This window comes from Hordeum vulgare, chromosome 1H, assembly GCF_904849725.1.
Source record: "Hordeum vulgare subsp. vulgare chromosome 1H, MorexV3_pseudomolecules_assembly, whole genome shotgun sequence".
Lineage (NCBI taxonomy): Eukaryota > Viridiplantae > Streptophyta > Magnoliopsida > Poales > Poaceae > Hordeum > Hordeum vulgare.
In genome coordinates this window covers 299,920,870-299,943,739 of record NC_058518.1, presented here as the reverse complement: position 1 = coordinate 299,943,739, position 22,870 = coordinate 299,920,870, and the positions used below count along the sequence as shown (strand labels likewise).

The 22,870-nt window shown below is 44.2% G+C and overlaps 1 protein-coding gene across 2 annotated transcripts; it reads right to left on the bottom strand.

Moving 5' to 3' along the window:
* Positions 1–553: 553 nt before the first annotated feature.
* LOC123432154 (ubiquitin C-terminal hydrolase 13-like) lies at positions 554–4,701 on the bottom strand. 2 transcript variants are annotated; one of them, XM_045115372.1, is made up of 7 exons: positions 4,495–4,701; positions 3,863–3,917; positions 3,120–3,294; positions 2,646–2,812; positions 1,853–2,168; positions 1,054–1,265; positions 554–935 (listed from the first exon to the last, which is right to left on the bottom strand). In XM_045115372.1, the coding sequence occupies exons 2-7, from the start codon at positions 3,882–3,884 to the stop codon at positions 784–786; spliced, it is 1,044 nt and encodes a 347-aa protein (XP_044971307.1). In that variant the 5' UTR covers positions 3,885–3,917; positions 4,495–4,701; the 3' UTR covers positions 554–783. The 2 variants fall into 2 exon arrangements, with proteins under 2 accessions (XP_044971307.1, XP_044971308.1); XM_045115373.1 differs by having other exon boundaries at positions 1,054–1,220; positions 4,495–4,698.
* Positions 4,702–22,870: the final 18,169 nt, after the last annotated feature.

Genomic DNA, 22,870 nt, shown 5'->3' with positions numbered 1-22,870 from the left:
TAACCAATGTGTTGCTTTCCACAAGGTCAGGTTGAAACTTACAATGTCCATTCTTTCTGGGCAGTACCTTATTGCCAGAGTCTGCCTGTGGAACCAAGCAAGTGTCCTGGACATCAGGTGAAGATTGAAAAGGCAAAACGATAGGTCGACATGCAAATGCAGCTGTGCATATAGCAGCTTAGCAGCAGGGTGTTTACCCGTGAAAAAAATAAAGAAGAGAACAAGAAGTAGAACATTTAAGTAGAAAATTACTGTCAAGAGTACCACCCTTTTTTTCAAGGCTCTCGGCTCACCTTTTCACAAATAGAGAATTTGAGTACAAGCTACGACTAATAACTAAGAACTGGTCCATAGGATCGAAACAAATAGACGGAGGGCAAATGAAAGAGCACCATTGCTCTCAACATAAATTATAGACGCTAAGTGCTTTACATGGAAACATATGACTATATGATTCATCAACTGGGCACATCCATGATGCACAAAAACCAAGCGACAGATAACATGGTTCAGCTGAACCAAACATCCATGTAGCGAGACAAGCTAACCGACATAGCTGCATCATCCATGCATATAGAAGTACTTCCGTTGACATAATTATGTTCGATACATATATCTAGAAATATATGCGTGAAGTCATCTCACTTCTCAAATCCGGCTCATTACTACTAATCATCCCACAAGTTTTTAGTAGTGCTACCACAACATTATCTCAAATATAAGTCTAGTTATAAGTAGGATGTAAGGGCACATCATCTCTCCATCAGGCCATGAGGTAAACATCTAACCATCAATGGATGAACCAAAGATAGTGAGATCCGCCTTCATAATGCAGCTCGATCCTACAACATAACCTCCAGAAGGGTCCTTGAGTTTCTTGAGTCCAAGGAAATCAGCCCATCCCCAGCCGTGTCCACCCGTAAACACCAAGAGACCTGCGATCACCATATAAGTAAGACCAACTGTAATCATCAATTCATCATGAGGTTGCAGACACTAGCTGCTTGAATCACACATATCAGTAGCACTGATACTTGCTAAGGAGAGCTGAACCTGAAGTTGCAGTCAAGTGTTTCCCATTCTTTTGGTCCAGGATGGACAGAGTCATTACAATCACCTTCTTGGACTCGAGATGGAGCTCATCAGAGGCATCCAGGCGTAAGTACAAGCTGAGGCAATCAGTGCTGTGCTTGTCACCACGCGGATACATTTGCACGTACCTGTTGAAGAAAATGGGAAGTGTCACTTCAAATATAATTGGGTACCTGGGAAAATATATTTGAAGAATGTGGTTGGTTACTGAAATCAGAAAGTTGGCTGAGCTTGGCTATAGTCAGGTTGACTTTGGACACGACATGCTGGCATTAAAATTGTACCAAAAATCTAACAAAACATCACTACAGTTCAAGATAATGAAGTACAATGTTACACAAAAACAATCTGAGAAAATAACCGATGGTATGTGGCACATACAAGAACGGGTGGTACCAAATATATACATGAAAATGATATTTCTAGCATTTATTCAACATAGATTTTAGTACTACATTTTTTTGGATCTTCCGGTGCAGCATGATTACAAAAACCTGTTTCTATTGAAACTCGAATACGCTACACATATCTGCAAGTATACTATAAGTACAGTTCTTTGGTTGTATCAAAGGACCTTGCCTTGCACAAAGATCTGGCCATCGCTAATGTCCGTTGGCATAAAACATTAAAAAAGAAGCTCGTAAAGTGACTAGGTATGGTAAGCTAAAGGACACGTATAAGCTAAAATGTTGGTTAACACGTGTATACCATTTATATAAATCATCTGTGATGTAACTGCCTAACTGGAACAGGTGCATACCATTTGTGCCCACCAACTTCAAATGTAGGAGAACAGACAAAGTGATCCAGGTCCAGTTCAAGGAAATTGTCAATGTTCCAAGTGTATGTCCCTTTGACAAACCCTTTCTTCTGAACAAAGAGGTTCTGAACTGTGGTAGCCTTCTTCTGAACCACAAAAGCCTTCTTTTCAGGAGAAGAGACATCAATTTTTAATATCTCCACACCAAAGACACAGCTATCATTAACTAGGAAAGCAGGTGATTTCAGTAGCTCCTGAAGAGGAATCAAGCAATGCTCCTTCGAGTAGGTATTCTTGAAATGAAAGTTGTAGGTAGCTGCAGTTAGGTAAAGGTTAGAATATTAGAGAATGGAGAACTTGTATGCAAGACGCAAATATACCAAATAATATCTGACCAACCTTCCCCCTAGCTAAGAAAGCAAGGTAGCGAATTACATCCAAATAATGATAATCAAATTTAAAGAGAAACATGTGCATGTCATCTGAACCATAATAGTCTCAAGTGTAAAACTTGTAATGCCTACAAAAAAACTTGTAATGTCTCAAGTGAGAAACATGTGTATGCCATCTGAACCATTCAAATTCCTCAATAGAGAAACTTGATAGCAAAGCAAATACAAAGCGACTTGTTAATGGGAAAACGCTGTATTTGATCCTATTTCGATATTTACAGATATTGACTTGTAATGATGGAATCATGGTATTTATATCTCAAACTTATGACACAGAGGAGTGCGGATTCGTAGCTGTAATATGATGGATGTATTTGACAAAAAAACATCCATCAGGCTACCTTTGCATCCACAGTACATTCCTTTTGAATGGTTGTATATTGACAACTCAAAAACAACATGCACCGTGTGACCTGGCATCATGCTTGCTCGGGATGTCATAAGACTAAGAGCAACATATGGCGTTTCAGAACCAGTTTCTTTACGCACTGGATTCACTTTCAGGTACCTGGTAAATGAAATCATGCAAAGAAACCAAAGTCAATCTAGAATTCATAACTGAAGTAGGAATGAGGTCTAACTTCTTCAGTTCAGGCCCCATATCAAGTTTTAGCATCTGACTGTTTGTTTATGAGATTGCGATTGCTAATTTGATTACATCAATGATCATTGAAACATCATTGTGAGTAAATGGCATCCTAAATCAATGTGTATATGGATAACATATAATTATCTTTTCTACGAAAACAAACCAGATGGTATTTACAGCTAATACACGAATTTAGCAGAGTTAATTTTGCGATTATGGTGCATACCAGTTATACCCAGAGCAGTGAAAAGCTGCAGATGCTGCTGACTTAGCTCCCGTCTCAAGCAGCGATGAGAAGTCATTGATCTTCCATTCTAAATCTGGAACATGGGTCTTTCCAAAGTCCTGCATCCTCCATTCTGAGTCCGGAACGACATGGGCCTTTCCTCGGAGTGCACGAGCTGATATTTTCACAAATGCAATAACTCAAAATTACAAAACAAAGAAAGAGAAGGAGAGTGATATATAAGTTCCAAATAAACAGACTACAATGTCGACAACCACAAGAATGGACAACAACTTATAAGTTCTTTATCTTCTGGTTAAATGAACCAAAATCTTGAAAGCATATAGTTATTGATGTCACCAATTAGTAGAACAAAGCAGAAATACTTGTACTTTCTTATAGTATACTATATGTTATTAGCCTGTACTACCACTTCTAATCAATAAGACATCAAGACCAGCACTCAAACAGCTTTGTTTCTAGATAAGGAGAGTGATATATAGCACATATTCAAATCAGAGCTATCTTCAATTGACCACATGTATACTACCGCTTCACATGACTAGATAGCCATCTTCCATTCAGAGCTAGGATTCCATATTCCTGCCTTGAGTTTTGCCAATGAAATTAATGCTGTGAATTGCATCTGACTTTTATTGTTTATAAAAGACAGAGTCCAAACATCTAACTTTTGGTTTATAAAAGACACAGTCGAAACACAACGATTGGCTGGACATACATACATGAACTCTTGCAGTTGCCCATAGATCTGCCCTTCCTCTTCTCTTCTCTTCTCCTCTGCAAGTCAGATTAAACCATCAGGTAGAGGTTAACACATTATCAGATAGACTACTAGCACTAAGAACCACGCTAGGCAGAAAATAATAATTATCATGCCATAATCTGACTTGAGACGCATACAGAATCTTGAGAGGCAGAGCCAATTTTGGTGAAAAATAATTACTAGCACGAACCACGGCATGTAAAAAATCATTACCCGCCAGAATAAAGGAGAGAACAAGAAGTAGAAATCCTTATACACGAGAAAAAGCTAAGCGGTTTATCCCCTCAACCGAACTTGCAGCGCAAAAACCCTGAATCCCTGTTTCGTGAAAAGAAAAGAAAACTGGAAGCCTGAAAAACCCTCAACCCCGGAAGAAAAAATGAAGAGCGGTAGGATGCGATCCGCGGTAAAGAGACGGGATTTGCGACTTCCGTGAGGAACCCTGAATCCTGTTTCGTGAAAAGAAAAGGAAAAACTCTGGAGACCCTCGGCTCCAGAGTCCAGAAGAAGTGAAGAACAATAGGATGCGATAATCCGCGGTAAAGAGACGGGATTTGGGGCTGCCATGAGGAAGCGGAGGAAGAGAGAGACCTGGATTTTGGGGGCGGACTGGGAGTACCGGAGCCTGAGGTGTTCCTCTCCTCTGTCTCAGCTTCGTCTGGGTACCGGAGCCTGAGGTGCGAGGCAGGAGAGTGGGGTTTTAAAGGAAGGGGGTGGTGGCCTCTCCACGCTCCGCAGACACGAGTCACAAAGAGGAAGAGCGCTCGGCCCTCACTTTCCTCTCCTCTGTCTCGGCCCGTCGCTCCATTTTCCTCCCCGTCTCTTTTCTCTGTCTCTTTTCTCGTTTATCAAAGCACTCAGCTGCCATTTTGCCATTTTGGTGCAAGGTTTCTTTTCTTTGCATTAAAGCCGACTGAGGCGTTCACCATTTTTACTCCTGGAAGACGGTCACAAGTCACACAGAGGAGAGCACTTGTCTGCGTCCGTCTCTCCGTTTTCCCTCCCCGTCTCTTTTCTCCCTTGTTATTAAAAAAAAAAGCACTCGGATGCCATTCTCTTGCAAGGTTTTTCGTGGATACACTAAAGCAGACTGACACGTTCACTATTTTGCTTCTCTGTTTCTTTTTCTTTCTCTCTGATTCGCGGTCACTCGCATAATTGGTAGCTGCTCCCTTTTGAACGAAAACTGATAGTGTGACTGAAAACGAGAGTGCTCTTTGTCATATATTTGGAGAAAAAATCAGATTAAAAAAATTGTTTTTTTATTTACTCTTCATGTGAGCTCGGGATCGGAATCATTGCGTCCGAACGGAAACTCATATTCTCACTTGTAATAATTTGAATAGGTACGGCCTCACTTTCCTGGTAGTTCGTTTGTTTTGATAGTTTTTCTTTAAAGACAGGTAATTTCCTTTATATTGGATAAATGATAAAATGTTGGCATCACGTTTAGTAAAATATCTTACGATGATTTTTGCAAGAATTAAAGCGAGGCGGCGAACTCAGGTCAAAGCAAATGCCGACATTCATTGGCCTCGACAATTCTTTCCAAACACTTCTTTTAGTTAAAGATAATTAGCATGATGGTGATACTTACCTTACAACCGTCGGGAGGTCTCAGGATCCCTGCTTAGGAGTACGTCGGTACCCACCGTGTTGGTGCGCCGGTGGTTGCAGGTTCCGTTTCTCTGGTTTGTGCACGCGTGTTCCTCCTTGAAGAATTGCTCTCACATGGTCTGTTTTTGCTTGCTTTCGAAGATCCACTCGTCGCTGGAGGCGGCTGTCGTGGGAACAAACCTGACAGTAGAGGTGAGGGGTACGTAAGGAGAGGGCAATGTCCTAGCTACGGTGAGTTTGTACACACGATGTATGAGTTCAGGCCCCTCTCATGAAGGTAACAGTCATACGTCTCAGTGCTCTAGAGCTCTTGTCATGTGAAATGTGTGCGTTACAGGGGGTGCGAACCTTTGTGCCAGAGGGGAGGGGTGGCTTATATAGAGTGCGCTACCCCTCATCAAGGCCGCAACCAAGGGTTCAATTAATAGAGATAAAGGCGTACGTTACTGGTAATGTACGTAATAAATGTTACTTATGATGATCAGTGGAATGCCCGGTTGTTGGCCTCCTTATAGTGGCTTCTGATCTTCTGCGGTCGACTGGTTTCTAGTTCTTTCAAGTGAAAGTCTTCCGTCGAGTGAAGGGAGAAAGTCGTCGAGTGGATGTTCTACCGAGTGACCCATGTGCCATGGCGAGTCAGTCGGAGTCTTCACCGTAATCTTTAAGTCTTTATTATAGCGCCCTTGGGCAGGACATGTAGGTCAAGCCTATGACCCTACCCTAGGTACATATCCCCATCATTAGCCCCCGAATGGATCGGGGTTCGAGTGGGAAAGGGGTCGATGCAGATTCTGATAAGACACACAAACTCCGAATGCACTTCAGGGCTTAGCAGAAGTGTGCGTCGATTGAAGTCTTTGTCGTTCATCCTGATCGACTCTGTCTTGAAATACATCCGAGTGAATTTGAAAGTGAAAACTGGTCCGAGTGACCAACAGGATCTCTTGATGTGATGGGTCGTTTCGTCAGGTTCGGATTTCACGGGATTCGAAAATTTGGTAAGCGCGCACCGCGCGATGATGACGCAACGACTTGGGCAAGTGGGAGCACGACGCCTCGATATCGCACCGTCCTTATCGCCACGTATCGTGTTTCCTCTCTTATCGGGATAGACAGAGATCTGGCGACCCGCAGGTCAGCGACTCACTCGGGTGGCTATAACGTGGGTCGGCGCTAGGGTTGGAACAGTGCTCCTCCTCAATTCCTCTCTTTTTCTCCATCACCTCTGCCTCACGAGCGCCGCTTCGATCCGTCTCCACCACCACAGTTGAGATGACGAAAGATAAGACAGGGAAGCTTGAGCGGGCCAAGAAAGGAGCTAATGCCAAGAAGTCGTCGGGTGCTCGATCTGCGGTGCCACCGGGATGGATCCAGGGGGACTTCCTCCTGTCGACTGTCAAGGAGGTGGACGTCCTGAACCTTATCAATGTCGGGTTGATAGCCGCCGATTCATGGAGGTTGCCAGAGGGGGAAGTTGAGCGGGAGCCGCGCGAAGGTGAGAGAGTCCTCCTCCTCACCCACATCGAGCGGGGTTTTTCTCTGCCTCCTCACACATTCATCCGCGGATTCTTAAACTTCTTTGGTGCTCAACTCCACCACCTTCCTCCAAATGCTATTGCACACCTTGCTGCGTTCATAACATTGTGCGAATGTTTCTTAGGTTGTTATCCTCATTGGGGATTGTTCAAACATATCTTCACCGTACGTTCTCAGTAGGTAAAGAAAGCCAATCCTAGGGATAGTAGAACCAACATCATCCAGCTGTGTGGTGGCTTGGGGATCCAGAAGAGGAGTAAGAGTGCGTTTCCACAAATGACTCTTCCTGAATCTGTCTGAGGCTCGCAATCAACTTGGTTTTATTGCAAAGACGTTGCAGCCCCAAATATGTCGACTGGTCTTCCCCCCTTCACTTTGGAGCGACCCACTGCTCCCAGAACGCTGAATGTATCAGAGGGGGAGAAGGTCCAGGTAGTAATTCTGGTGAATGCGTTAGTCGATCTGATCCGTGGCGAGGTGACTAGGATGGACCTATTTGAGATATTTCTCAGTCGGCGAATCCAACCTCTTCAAGCAAGAGACCATGCTATGTGGCATTATCCGGGTCCAGGGGGCTCCACTCAGTCATACCCATAGGAGGTCTGTGAAGAAACCATGGCGAAGTGGCTCAGAAGCATCACTGGGGCCTGTGAAAACCCTCTGGGAGCAAAACATGTCTTGCTCTTCTCTGCTGAGAATCGACTGCCAAACATGGTGAGTCATGTCCTTGCCAAATACTTTCGTATCTTTGTCGAGTGATTGAATCTCCAGTCGACTGACTTATCTATTTATATCTTGTGCGAGTCGACAAATATGTATTCTCCCATGCCGAACGGAGAGCAACTTGACATTGGTGAAGAGAGTGCAGGCGGAAGCGTGGACAGTGATTATGCTGAGGACAGCGAGGACGTCTCGGAGGAGACTGAAGAAGAGATTCAGTCTCCTCCACGTAACGAGTCTCGATCTAAGCTTCACCAAGACCCGGCGTCTGCCCCAAGCAATATCCTGGCGTCAAGCACGAGAAATGTTAAGCGTGATCGGGCTGCAACAACTGAGTCGGCAAAGAAGGGTGCGAAATAGCCCAAACCCGACGATCCCAAACCTCGGAAAGCTTTGCCCCAAATGAGGAAAATTGTGCTAGTCGCCTCGGCATGATTGTTTATTTCCTTCCTTTTGTTTTTGTGGAATTCCATGCCTTTGATGAACGAGTGGAATTTGCTTGTCAGAGCTGCTACCTCGGTGACGTTGCCTCCGGGAGACGAAGAGGATCACATGGACGTGGATGTTGCACACGTGGTCACCTCCTAACGAGGTATAACAAATCTTCACTCTGTTCTGTTTTCTGTATATAATTTGTCGATTGGATAAATGAACATTGTCAATTGACAGCTATAGACGTCATCCACTTGGAAGACAATGATGAACTGCAGCGGTCGACTGCTGAATTGCCTTCAGAACTTAGTGACTCATCCCAAGCCAAAACTGGGCTTGAGATTCCGCTGTCGAATGCTCCTCTGGCGAGTTCAACCCTTGTGACTCCAGCGCAGATTGGAAAACTTCCGGTAACTCCTGTGACCTCAGCTGTAGTGTCGACTCCTCCAATGCCTGCATTCTCTCTACACCGTGTCCCAGAAAACCAGACTAGAGCGGGCAAGGAGGCCATGATCCAGGGTGAGCAGATGATGTTGTGAACCAAGGAGGCGTATGAGGCCAGCAAGTTGGTGTATGATGCCACCTCGGTGCTTCGTGCTAATGTCCGAGTAAGTGCGATTGTAAGTGCATTTCTGATTGAATTTTGTCCATTTTGACTCTACACCCACTTGGGGTTTTCTTTTGGCGTATGCTTGCTTTTTTTTGTCCAGTGGGGGCACGGTGAGTGCACCCACTGGGTGTAGTCCTTGAGACCGCCATCGAATGACGGTGACATCGGCATGGGTCTTTGATTGCTTTTTGATAGTCGTTGACACTCGACAGGACAGACCTACATGAGTGATAATATGTCCAATGGGGACACGCTGAGTGCACCCACTAGGTGTAGTCCCGAAGACCGCCGTCAAGTGCTTGCATCGGCGGGGGTCTGATTGAGACAATTTTAGATATTTGGTCTCTCTCTTTTTTGACTCGGACAGAGCGGACCTAGTCGAGTGGTGTTGTATCTAGTGGGGGCACGCTGAGTGCACCCACTGGGTGTAGTCCCCGAGACTACCGTCGATCGTTTACGATGGGCAGTAGTCTTAAGAACTTGGACTCAGGGTCCTTTTTCATACTTGTAGTACTTTTATCACTCGGTGTGTCGAGTGAATGTTTTTCCTTAGAGTCTCCACCGCTGAACTTTTGTCATAGGAATGAAGAGGTCCGAACCAGCAAGATTTATCGTGTAGGTTTCATGGACATCATTTCCATCAACCATGATATGACGCTTTGCGGGGGTGTGGGGTGGGGTGGCGGGCCGCCATCTAGTCGACTGGACTCCTCTTCTCCACTTGGGAGTGGAGAAATATTAGTGTCGACTGAATTACTTTTTTGATGATTTCAGAGAACCTGTGAGCTTGGGACCAAATACGTTGACTTGGAAAAGGAGAAGAACCAGCTTCAGCTGGATTTGGGGGTGACCACAAATGATTTGAAACTCTTGAAGCAGGCTCTCGAAGACATGGACAAATCACTTGCTGAGCTAAGGAGAAATCTGAGGCCGCGGAGAAGAAACTCGCTGCAGAGGAGAATGCCAAACTGAAGCAGGAAAGGGCCGACTGGAACAAGAAGCTTCAACAGATGACCAAGAGGAGGAACGACATGGAGAACTACTTGGGCAGCTTCACAAAGAAGATGTTCGGCATGCTTACTGCTAACTTTCCTTCGCCGAGTGAATTTCCTCCATTTCCACCGAATGGCAGTGTGGCCAACTTTTTATTTTCCCTTCGTGTAGGCTTCTGCCAGGACTTTGACAAGGAGAGCGAAGAGATTGAGCCAAATCTGGACCCCACCAAGTCACCTGTTGGGGATGTTGTGGCCATGAACATGTTTTGCCTCGACGCTCGTCTCAAAAAGGTTCAAGAATACGTCGCCCGACCGAGTGTTGCACTGGAGAGGATCGACAAGGAACTTTGGTTAGAAGACACCCTCCAGACCGACCTAGAGTAAATGATGAGCCGCCTTAACTAGATTCCCAGTCGAGTGTAAGCGTGGAACAAATATGCTACGCACTGCAGAGCTGACATGACTCTCTCACTCGTCCGGGCCCATTGCAAGGAGGCTAAGGAGGACAAACTGAAGGCGCTCCAGGTGGCTGACATGAAAAAGCTTCAGGGTGAGGACTTCATGGAGACCTTCATCGACGCAGCCACTCGCATCGCTGATGGGATTGATCTAGACACCTTTGTCGAGCCCGCGAGTCCCGACGGGCCTTAAAAAAACTTTGATTGCAGTTCGAACTTTACTTGCCTCGGTATGCCGAGTGATTGTGTAACCGTTTAAACTTCGTTCAGGTTTTAAGCCCGAGTACTTTTGTTTGCGTAGACAACTTTAATTCGTGCTGGAGATTTTGAGTTTATCTGCATTTTGCTTTTCAATCCTTTGCTTGATTAAGTTTGCTTGGTTTTCGAATGAGATGGATGTTCATTACTCGAAAGAATTTTGGGCTTAGAAGAAAACTTGTTCGCGGCTCAGTTCCCGAGTAAGAGGAGTGCTCGTCATTCGGGAAAGTTTTTTACTTAGGCGAAGACTGATTCACAGCTAAGTATCCGAGTGAATTGGTTGCTATTCACTCGGTTGGATTTTAACTTAGGCGAAAACTTGTTCTCAGCTAAGCCTCTGAGTGAGAGGTCGCTCTCCACTCGGAGTGTATTTTGAACTTAGACGAAATCTGGTTTGCAACTAAGTCTCCAAGTGAATAGGTTGCTATTCACTCGGCTGGGTTTTTTACTTAGGCAAAGACTGGTTCACCGCTAAGTTTTCGAGCGAATAGGTTGCTATTCACTCGGGTGAGTTTTAACTTAGGCGAAGACTTTTTCGCATCTAAATCTCCGAATGAGAGGATCTCTCACAACTCAGAGTGTTTTTTGAACTTAGGCAAAATCTGGTTCGCACCTAAATCTTTGACTGGATAGGTTTCTATTCACTCGATTGGGTTTTAACTTAGGCGAAAACTTGTCGCAGCTAGGCCCCCGAGTGAGAGGTTCGCTCACCACTCGTAGTGTTTTTGAGCTTAGGCGAAATCTGGTTTGCAGCTAAGTCTTCGACTGAATAAGTTCCTATTCACTCGGTTGGGTTTTAACTTAGGCAAAAACTTGTTTGCAGCTAAGCCCCCGAGTGAGAGAATCGCTCACAACTCGGAGTGTTTTTTGAACTTAGGGGAAATCTGGTTCGCAGCTAAGTCTTCGACTGAATAGGTTGCTATTCACTCTGTTGGATTTTAACTTAGGCGAAAACTTGTTCGCAACTAAGCTCCCGAGTGAGAGGATCGCTCACCACTCACAGTGTTTTTTGAACTTAGGGAATATCTTGTTCGCAGCTAAGGCCCCGAGTGAGATGATTGCTCTCCACTCGAAGTGTTTTAGAAACTTAGGCCAAATCTTGTTCGCAGCTAAGCCCTAGAGCGAGAGGATTTCTCTCCACTCAGAGTGTTTTAGAAACTTAGGCAAAATCTTGTTCGCAGCTAAGCCCCCGAATGAGAGGATCGCTCACCACTCGGAGTGTTTTTAAACTTAGGCGCAGACTGGTTTGCAGCTAAGCCCCCGAGTGAGAGGATTGTTGTCCACTCGGAGTGTTTTTTGAATATGAGATTGCACAATCAGAATCCAAAAAGACCGCGGGAGTCATAACTTTGATAAGAACATTGTCTAGAACACTCTTATTACATCAAACCACTCAATCGTCAAGTGTAAAAATGTCGCAGTAAATCTGCTTTCTAAGCACGTGGTTCGTCAATTCTCTTCCTGAGGTTAAAGAGGTGGTAGGTCCCATTGTTCAGCACCTTGGTAATGACGAAACGACCTTCCCATGCGGGGGCGAGCTTGTGGGGCCGTTGCTGATCCACTCGGAGCACCAGATCACCTTCGTGGAACGACCGACTCCTGACATGCCTTGCATGGAAACGGCGCAGATCCTGCTGGTATACTATCGACCTAATCAAGGCCAGTTCACGCTCTTCTTCCAGAAGGTCTACACCGTCCTGTCGCGCTTGTTCAGCTTCAGCCTTAGAATAAAGCTCTACTCAGGTAGAGTTGTGAAGGAGATCACTTGGCAAGACGGCTTCAGCTCCATATACCAAGAAGAAAGGAGTACGTCCAGTCGACCGGTTGGGAGTCGTCCTCAAACCCCACAGAACCGACGATAATTCGGTAACCCAAGATCGAGCTGCATTTTCTAGATCTCGCATGAGTCGAGGCTTCAACCCTTGAAGGATAAGGCCATTTGCTGGCTCAGCTTGACCATTAGTTTGGGGGTGAGCGATGGAAACGTAATCCACCCGAGTGCCTTGGGCGGAGCAAAAGTGTCTCAATTCTTCCGAGTCGAAGTTGGAACCATTGTCTGTAATGATACTGTGGGGAACTCCATATCGGAACGTTATTTCCTTCACGAACTTGATAGCAGTGCATGAATCCAACTTTTTTATAGGTTTAGCTTCAATGCACTTGGTGAACTTGTCGAGTGCTACAAGCAAATGTGTGAATCCACTCTGTCCCATTCGGAGAGGACCGACCATATCCAAACCCCACACAGCAAACGGCCACACGAGTGGAATAGTCTTCTGGACAGACACGAGCTTATGTGATAAATTTGAGTAAAACTGGCATCCTTCGCAGTGATCCACGATTTCCTTAGCCATTTCATTAGCGCGTGGCCAAAAAAACTAGCTCGATATGCTTTGCCAACAATTGTCCGAGAAGACGCATGATGACCACAGGTCCTTGCTACTTCTCAACAACAATGCCTGAATTTGACACGTTGACGGAGAGTTGCTTGCGTTGGTTTTTTCCTTGAAGAGGAAAGGGTGATGCAGCACAGGAGGAGTAAGTATTTCCCTCGGTTTGAGAACCAAGGTATCAATCGAGTAGGAGAATCTCGTCAAGTCCAGAGTACCTGCACAAACACAAAGAGCTTGCACCCAACGCTATAAAGGGGTTGTCAATCCCTTCAAGATTGATTGCAAAGTGAGATCTGAAGGCGGAAAGGTGCAACGAAGTAAAAGTGTAAGGCTGAAAATATGGTGTGGAGTAGACCCGGGGGCCATAGTGTTCACTAGAGGCTTCTCTCAAAATAGCAAATATCACGGTGGGCGAACAAATTACTGTCGAGCAATTGATAGAACCGCACAAAGTCATCACGATATCTAAGGCAATGATCATACATATAGGCATCACATCCGAGACAAGTAGACCGATACTTTCTGCATCTAATACTATTAGTCCACACATCGACCGCTATCGAGCATGCATCTAGTGTATTGAGTTCATGACGAACAGAGTAACGCCTTAAGCAAGATGACATGATGTAGAGGGATAATCTCAAACCAATGATGAAAACCCCATCTTTTTACCCTTGATGGCAACAACATGATACGTGCTTCGCTACCCTTTCTGTCACTAGATGAGGTCATCGCACGGTATGAACCCAAAACCAAGCACTTCTCCCATTGCAAGAATCATAGATCTAGTTGGCCAAACAAAACCCACAACTCGAAGAGAATTACAAGGATATGAAATCATGCATAAGAAAGATCAGTAGAAACTCAAATAAGATTCATAGATAATCTGATCATAAATTCACAATTCATCAGATCTCGACAAACACACCGCAAAAGAAGATTACACCGGATAGATCTCCATGAAGATCATGGAGAACTTTGTATTGAAGATCCAAGAGAGAGAAGAAGCCATCTAGCTACTAGCTATGGACCCGTAGGTCTATGGTCAACTACTCACGCATCATCGGAGAGGTCATCGTGTTGATGAAGAAGCCCTCCGTATCCGGATCCCCCCTCCGGCAGGTCACCAGAACGTGCCCCAGATGGGATCTTGCGGAGACACAAGCTTGCGGCGGCGGAAAAGTACTTTCGATGATCTCCTGATTTTTCTGGGATGTTAGGGAATTTATAGGCGAAAGACCTAGGGCAGAGGAGGCCTATGGAGCCCACAAGCCTGGGAGGTGCAGGCCCCCCTGGCCGCGGCTAGGGGGCTTGTGGGGTCCCTGGTGATCTCCTGCCCTGATTCTCAGGCTTCCCGATCTTTTTCTATTTCGAAAAAAATCTTTTTGGCAGTTTCGTTCAGTTTGGACTCCGTTTAAAATCCTCCTCTGAAAGGGGTCAAAAAAATGGAAAAAACTGGAACTGGCACTTGGCACTGAGTTAATAAGTTAGTCCCAAAAAAATAAATAAAAGACATACAAAACATCCAAAGTTTGACAAGATAATAGCATGAAACCATCAAAAATTATAGATACGTTGGAGAAGTATCAAGCATCCCCAAGCTTAACTCCTGCTCGTCCTCGAGTAGGGAAGTGATAAATAATGAATTTTTGATGTGGAATGCTACCTAGCATAGTTGTCCTTTGCAAATTATTTCATGTGACATCAATGTTAAGATCCGTAAGATTCAAAACAATAGTTTGCTATTGACATGAAAACAATAATACTTCAAGCAAACTAGCAAGGTAATCATGAACTTTCAAAATAACAAGGCCAAAGAAAGTTATCCCTACAAAATCATATAGTCTGGCTATGCTCCATCATCCTCACACAACTAATGTAAATCATGCACAACCCCGGTATTGGCCAAGTAATTGTTTTCGCACTCTTACTTTCTCAAACTTTTTATAACTATCACGCAATACATGAGCGTGAGCCATGGATATAGCACTATAGGTGGAATAGAGTGTGGTGGTGGTTGTGAGACAAAAAAGGAGGAGATGGTCACATTGACTCGGCGTATCAAAGGGCTATGGAGATGCCCATTAATAGATATCAATTAGAATGAGTAGGGATTGCCATACAAAGGATGCACTAGAGCTATAAGTATGTGAAAGCTCAAAAGGAGAACTAGTGGGTGTGCATCCAACTTGCTTGCTCACGAAGACCTAGGGTAATTTTGAGGAAGCCCATCATTGGAATATACAAGCCAAGTTATATAATGAATGTTCCCACTAGCATATGGTAGTGACGAAACGAGAGGCTCTCAATCATGAAGAACATGGTGCTATAATGAAGCACAAGTGTGGAATAAGATAGTAGCATTGTCCCTTCTCTCTTTTTCTCTTTTTTTATTTGGGCTCTTTGGCCTCTTTCCATATCTCTTTTTTTTGTTTGGGCTCTTTGGCCTCTTTTTTTTATTTCCTCACATGGGACAATGCTCTAATAATGATGATCATCACACTTTTATTTACTCACAGCTCAAAGCTTGGAATGATGATGACTCTATAGGAAATGCCTCCGGCAGTGTACCGGGATGGCAACGATCTAGCTTGGCGTATGACGTTGAAACATCTCGCTAGCTATCTTACGATCATGCAATGGCAATATGAGAGTGATGACACAAGTCATGAGACGGAACGGTGGGAGTTGCATGGCAATATATCTCGAAATGGCTATGAAAATGCCATAATAGGTAGGTATGGTGGCTGTTTTGAGGAAGGTATATGGTGGGTTTGTGCACCGGCGAAAGTTGCACGGTACTAGAGAGACTAGAGATGGTTGAAGGTGAAAGTGCATCTATCCCATGGACTCACATTAGTCATGAAGAACTCATATACTTATTGCGAAAGTTTTTATTAGTAATCGAAACAAAGTGCTAAACGCATACTCCGAGGGGAAGGGTTGGTAGGTGTTAACCATCGCGCGATCCCGACCTCAACACAAAGGATGACAATCAATAGATCACTTATGCTCCGACTTCCTAACATGGCGGTTCACCATATGTGCATGCTACGGCAATCACTAACTTCAACACAAGTATTTCTAGATTCTCAGCACTTTACTAACATAACTCTTAGTATTACCAAATCCACGTCTCAAAACTAATTGAGAGGAATCAAGACTTCTCTTTCTACTCAATGCACATGAAGATGGAGTTTTTGTATCCTCTTTGGGTACCTATCACCTTTGGTACTACTTTCAAAGCATAATCCAACTACCAAGTCTCGCACCGCCGTGCTCTAAAAGATCTAAGTGAAGCACATAGAGCAAAATTATCTAGCTCAAAAGATATAAGTGAAGCACAATGAGCATTCTAGAAAAATCTTGATGAGTGCATGTCTCTCTCTAAAGGTGTGCAGCAAGGATGATTGTGACAAAAAAAAAGACTCCTAAGATACAAGACGCTCCAAGCAAAACACATATCATGTGGTGAATAAAAATATAGCTCCAAGTAATGTTACGATGGATTGAAGACGAAAGAGGGGATGCCTTCCTGGGGCATCCCCAAGCTTAGGCTTTTTGGTGTCTTGAATTTGGCTTGGGGTTCCTTGGGCATCCCCAAGCTTGAGCTCTTTCCACTCCTTATCTCTTTGTCCATGAGAACATCACCAAAACTTGAAAACTTCACAACACAAAACTTAAACCGAAACTCGTGATATCATTAGCACAATAAAACAAACTACCACCTCTTTAGGTACTGTAGCAATTTTGATTTCTATTTATATTGGTGTTGGGATACTGTATTCTCACTTTTCCATGGCTAGTACCCCCCGATACTAACCATAGTTTCATGAAAACAAGAAACCAACTCAACAAAAACAGAATCTGTCAAAAACAGACCAGTCTGTAGCAATCTGTATACTTTGTATACTTCTGGTACCTCAAAAATTCTGAACAATTATGGCTGCTTGGAAAAAAGGCATATTAATCAGCAGAAAAAAGAATAAACTCAAAATCTCTTTCTGAATAAAAATGAAAAATAATCTCGTGAGCGAAAAGTTTCTGTCTTTTTCCAGCAGGATCAATCCATCACCAAGACTAGTCATAAAGGTTTTGCTTGGCTCAAACACAAAAGCAAACACAAAAGACACAACCATAGAAGAATTATGATGGTGTGGACGCAAAAAAACTGAAAAGAAAAAGATAAATTCATTGGGTTGCCTCCCAACAAGCGCTATTGTTTAACGCCCTTAGCTAGGCATTGATAATTCAATGGTGCTCATATAAAAGATAGCACTCGGACATGAAGAGAGCATCATGAAACATGTGACAAACATATCTAAGTCTAACATACTTCCTATGCATAGGCATTTTATAGGAAAACAGATTGTCAAGACAACCAATAGTTGCCATATGCAAGGAAGAAGAAAGAGACAACAACAATCTCCACATAACAGAGGTAATTTGGTAACATGAAAGTTTCTACCACAATATTTTCCTCTCTCATAGAAATTACATGTGGGATCATAATCAAATTCAACAAAATAGCTATCACAAAGGATATTATTTTCATGATCCACATGCATGCAAAGTTGACGCTCTTCAAAAATAGTGGGATTATCATCAACTGAAGTCATGACTTCTCCAAACCCACTTTCAATATTATTGCAAATATCATTGCAACAAGTAGTGGACATAGCAAAACTAGCATCCCCAAGCTTAGGGTTTTGCATATTTTTAGCATGATTGTCATTAATAGAATTTATAATGAAATCATTGCAATCATGCTTTTCATTCGAGGAGCCCTCGTGAATCATTTCATAAATTTCTTCATCACGATTTTCAGATTCACGCTTCTCAAGCAAAACTCCATAGAGAAAGTGAAGTGCACTCAACTCACTAGCAATTGGTTCCACGTAAGTGGATCTATTAAAGAGATTAGCCAGTGGATGAGGATCCATATCACTAGATTTTTAGCAAGCGAAGATGCAAGCATATTGAGGGCACAAAGCACACAAGCAAAGGAAAGGCAAACGAAAAAGGAAAATCTTTTTGTAATTTTTTGTTTTTCAGAAGTGGGGGAGAGGAAAACGAGAGGCAAAAAAGTAAATGCAAGAGATGAGTTTGCGACACTTACTTGGATGAGTTCTTGACTTGATCCTCTCCGACAACGGCGCCAGAAATCCTTTTGCTACTTCTCAACAACAGCGCCAGAATTTGGCACGTTGACAGAGACTTGCTTGCGTTGGTTTTTCCCTTGAAGAGGAAAGGGTGATGCAACACAGGAGCAGTAAGTATTTCCCTCAGTTTGAGAACCAAGGTATCAATCCAGTAGGAGAATCTCGTCAAGTCCAGAGTACCTGCACAAACACAAAGATCTTGCACCCAACGCTATAAAGGGGTTGTCAATCCCTTCAAGATTGATTGCAAAGTGAGATCTGAAGGCGGAAAGGTGCAACGAAGTAAAAATGTAAGGCTGAAAATATGGTGTGGAGTAGACCCGGGGGCCATAGTGTTCACTAGAGGCTTCTCTCAAAATAGCAAATAACACGATGAGTGAACAAATTACTGTCGAGCAATTGATAGAACCGCGCAAAGTCATGACGATATCTAAGGCAATGATCATACATATAGGCATCACGTCCGAGACAAGTAGACCGATACTTTCTGCATCTACTACTATTACTCCACACATCAACCGCTATCCAACATGCATCTAGTGTATTGAGTTCATGACGAACAGAGTAACGCCGTAAGCAAGATGACATAATGTAGAGGTAATCTCAAACCAATGATGAAAACCCCATCTTTTTACCCTTGATGGCAACAACACGATACATGCCTTGCTACCCCTTCTGTCAATGGGTGAGGTCACCGCATGGTCTGAACCCAAAACCAAGCACTTCTCCCATTGCAAGAATCATAGATCTAGTTGGACAAACAAAACCCACAACTCGAAGAGAATTACAAGGATATGAAATCATGCATAAGAGAGATCAGAAGAAACTCAAATAAGATTCATAGATAATTTGATCATAAATTCAGAATTCATCGGATCTCGACAAACACACCGCAAAAGAAGATTACATCTGATAGATCTCGATGAAGATCATGGAGAACTTTGTATTGAAAATCCAAGAGAGAGAAGAAGCCATCTAGCTACTAGCTATGGACCCGTAGGTCTGTGGTGAACTACTCACGCATCATCGGAGAGGTCATGGTGTTGATGAAGAAGCCCTCCATGTCCAAATCCCCCCTCCGGTAGGGCACCAGAACGTGCCCCAGATGGGATCTTGCGGAGACAGAAGCTTGCGGCGGCGGAAAAGTACTTTCGATGATCTCCTGATTTTTTCTGGGATTTTAGGGAATTTATAGGCGAAAGACCTAGGGCAGAGGAGGCCCAGGGAGCCCACAAGCCTGGGAGGCACGGGCCCCCTGGCCACGGCTAGGGGGCTTGTGGGGTCCCTGGTGACCTCCTGCCCTGATTCTCAGGCTTCCCGATCTTTTTCTGTTTTGGAAAAAATCTTTTTGGCAGTTTCGTTCCGTTTGGACTCTGTTTAAAATCCTCCTCCGAAAGGGGTAAAAAACATGGAAAAAACAAGAACTGGCACTTGGCACTGAGTTAATAAGTTAGTCCCAAAAAATAAATAAAAGGCATACAAAACATCCAAAGTTTGACAAGATAGTAGCATGAAACCATCAAAAATTATAGATATGTTGGAGACGTATCAGTCCTCGAGTGAATTTCCTCCAAAATCAATCGACCTTCTTCGGGAGAGATGCTCCGCTGAGCTACGCTAGTTACACTTTCTCTGTAAAGCTGTTCGTCCATTACTGTAAACGCCTTGGACCTACGGACAATCTGTCGAGCTTCAACCTCGTCTTCTGGGAGTTCTTTCCTCAATATTTATGCAATATATGGCACCGTCTAATCGGGCATAACCACCAGAATCTCCATGACCATATCAATAACTGCTGGAACATCAACCTCAGCCGGGTTGGAAGTCCTTATCCCTTGTGGGGGATCTTCAGTGAAGGGATCTTCTTGCACCGAAGGAGAATGTAAGTGTTCGAGAATCACATTGCTAGGTACAGGTTTTTGAGTGGATCCAATCTTGGCTAGGTCGTCAGCTGCTTGATTCTTCACTCAGGGAATATGATGGAGTTCCAAACCTTCAAACTTCTTCTCAAGATTTGTCACTGCGTTGCAATACCCAGTCATGGCAGGGTTCTTGACATCCCATTCCTTCATCAGTTGATTGACCACCAAATCTGAATCACCGTATACCATCAGGCATCAGACACCGAGTGAGATGGCCATACGTAACCCGTAGAGGAGTGCCTCGTATTCAGCTTCATTATTGGAGGAATCAAAGTGAATCTGGAGGACATAGCTGAGCTTGTGACCCTTTGGAGATACCAAAACCACGCCGGCACCAGACCCATTCAACATTTTAGAGCCATCAAAGAACATGGTCCAGTGTGCTGAGTGAATTTGAGTTGGCTGCTGCTGTTCTACCCACTCAGCCATGAAATTAGCAAGTGCTTGAGACTTGATTGCCTTCTTTGCTTCAAATTTGATATCAAAGTACAAGAGTTCTATGGCCCATTTGGCCACTCGACCAACTGCGTCTCGTTTGTTGAGGATCTCAGACATTGGAGCATCACTGACGACTGAGACTGGGTGACCTTGAAAGTAATGTGCCACCTTCTTCGCTGATTAATATATGCCATAAAGGAGCTTCTGATAATGAGGGTATATTTGCTTCGAAGGAGTTAGCACTTCAGAAATATAGTAGACTGGACATTGGACTTTGTAAGCTTTGTCCTCTTCTTCTCGCTCGATAGTTAGAACTGTGCTGACAACTTGATTAGTAGCTGCAATATATAGGAGCAAGGGTTCTTTGCTGTGCGGAGCAGCAAGCACCCGTTGGGTGGAAAGCAGAGCTTTTAGCTCGACAAATGCTGTTCCGCCTAGGGAGTCCACTCGAACACATACAACTTCTTCATGAGTTGGTATAAAGGCAATGCCTTCTCACCGAGGCGAGAAGTAAACCTACTCAACGCTGCCAGGCAGCCTGTGAGCCTCTGGTCACCATCACATTCTCAGGGCTTTTCATTCGGACGATGGCGCCAATCTTCTCGGGATTAACGTCGATCCCCCGTTCGGCAACGAGGAAACCAAGTAACTTGCCACCGGGAAATCCAAAAGTGCACTTAGCCCGATTCAACTTGATGTCATATTTCCTCAGATTGGCGAATGTTTCCGCCAAGTCAGTCAACAGGTCGGAACCTTTGCGAGACTTGACTACGATATCATCCATATAAGCCTCGACATTTCAGTTGATTTGATCAAGCAGGCATTTTTGAATCATACGCATGATAGTAGCGCCAACATTTTTCAAACCAAAAGGCATGGTGATATAGCAGAAACACCCAAAAGGGGTGATGAAGGTTGTCTTTATTTCATCTGGACCAAACAGACGGATCTGATGGTAACCATAGTATGCATCAAGAAAAGATAAACGATCGCATTCCGTAGTCGAGTCGATGATCTAATCGATGCGGGGGAGCGGAAATTGGTCTTTCGGGCAGACCTTATTGATATTCTTAAAATCGATACACATGCGGAGAGACTTGTCCTTCTTGGAGACCATGTTGACGTTCATGAGCTACTCAGAGTGGTAAACTTCGCGTATGAACTTTGCCTCCAAGAGTCAAGCCACCTCCTCACCGATTGCTTTTTGTTTCTCTGCTATCGACCGACGCAAATGCTCTTTGACGGGCTTTGCTTTTGGATCAACCCTCAGTCGGTGCTCAACTAGTTCCCTAGGTACACCCCTCATGTCAGAAGGCTTCCATGCGAAGATGTTCCGGTTCTCACGGAGGAACTGGATGAGCGCGACTTCCTATTTGCTGTCGAGTGTCTTTGAGATGTTGGCCGGGGGAGCATTAGAATCTATCGAGTGGATGCTCACTTTCTTCACTTCACGTGCCGACTGAAAAGCAAACTCAAAAGCAGGCTTCTTGGAGCGCATCAGATCACCAAGATCAGTGTTCTTCTGATATTCTTCCAGCTCAACCACAACCATATGTTGATCGACAATCTTGGAACCTTGTTGTAAGCAATCCTGAGCTCTCTATCGATTCCCTGTGACAGTGATCGCACCCTTGGGTCTAGGCATCTTCATCTTGAGATACACATAACATGGGCGGGCCATGAAACGGGCATAAGCTGGACGACCAGGGATGGCATGATATGCACTCTGGAAGTCCACAACTTCAAACGTTAACTTCTCCTTGCGAAAGTTCTTGTCAGTGTCGAACAACACATCCTGCGCAATCTGGGCGAGTGACCTGGCCTTTTTCCTAGGGATGACTCATGGAACTGCATATTACTCTTGCTGAGTCGGGACATCGGAATGCCCATCCCCTTGAGGGTATGTGCATACAAAATTTTCAACCCACTTCCTCCATCCATCAAAACCTTGCGAAGACGAACGCCTCCCACAATTGGGTCCACCACCAGAGCTTGTCGACCAGGGGTAGCGACGTGAGCAGGGTGATCCGACTGATGAAATGCTATGGGGCTGTGAGACCAGTTGAGGTATGTGGGGGTGGTGGGAACAACCATGTTGACTTGTCTGTTTATAACATTCAATCGACTTTAGCTCTCCACATAAGCAAAAATCATCAAAGTGGCATTGATTTATAGAAAATCATCTTTATCTTCATCATCCTCCTTTTCAGGAGTTTTCTCACTCGACCAATCTTCTTTGAACTATTGAATCGGCAACCTGCACTGACGAGTGGTATGCTTGGGCAATATCAAATTGCCGTCTTCATCTTTCTTCGAGTGGATCGCACACGACAAATCTAGGGCATTTGTTCCCGACTGATTCTTCGACTTCTTGGGAGAAAATTGCCCTTTGGGCTTCCCCTTATTCTTTCCTTGTGACGCAAAGC

Bases quoted from the DNA above. Each gene is read 5' to 3' on its own strand.
- LOC123432154 (XM_045115372.1), bottom strand. From the start codon at position 3,884: ATGGGCAACTGCAAGAGTTCAT. The intron at 3,295-3,862 runs GTATGTATGTCC...TGAAAATATCAG, and splicing joins GGGCAACTGCAAGAGTTCAT to CTCGTGCACTCCGAGGAAAG. The intron at 2,813-3,119 runs GTATGCACCATA...TTCATTTACCAG, and splicing joins CACTGCTCTGGGTATAACTG to GTACCTGAAAGTGAATCCAG.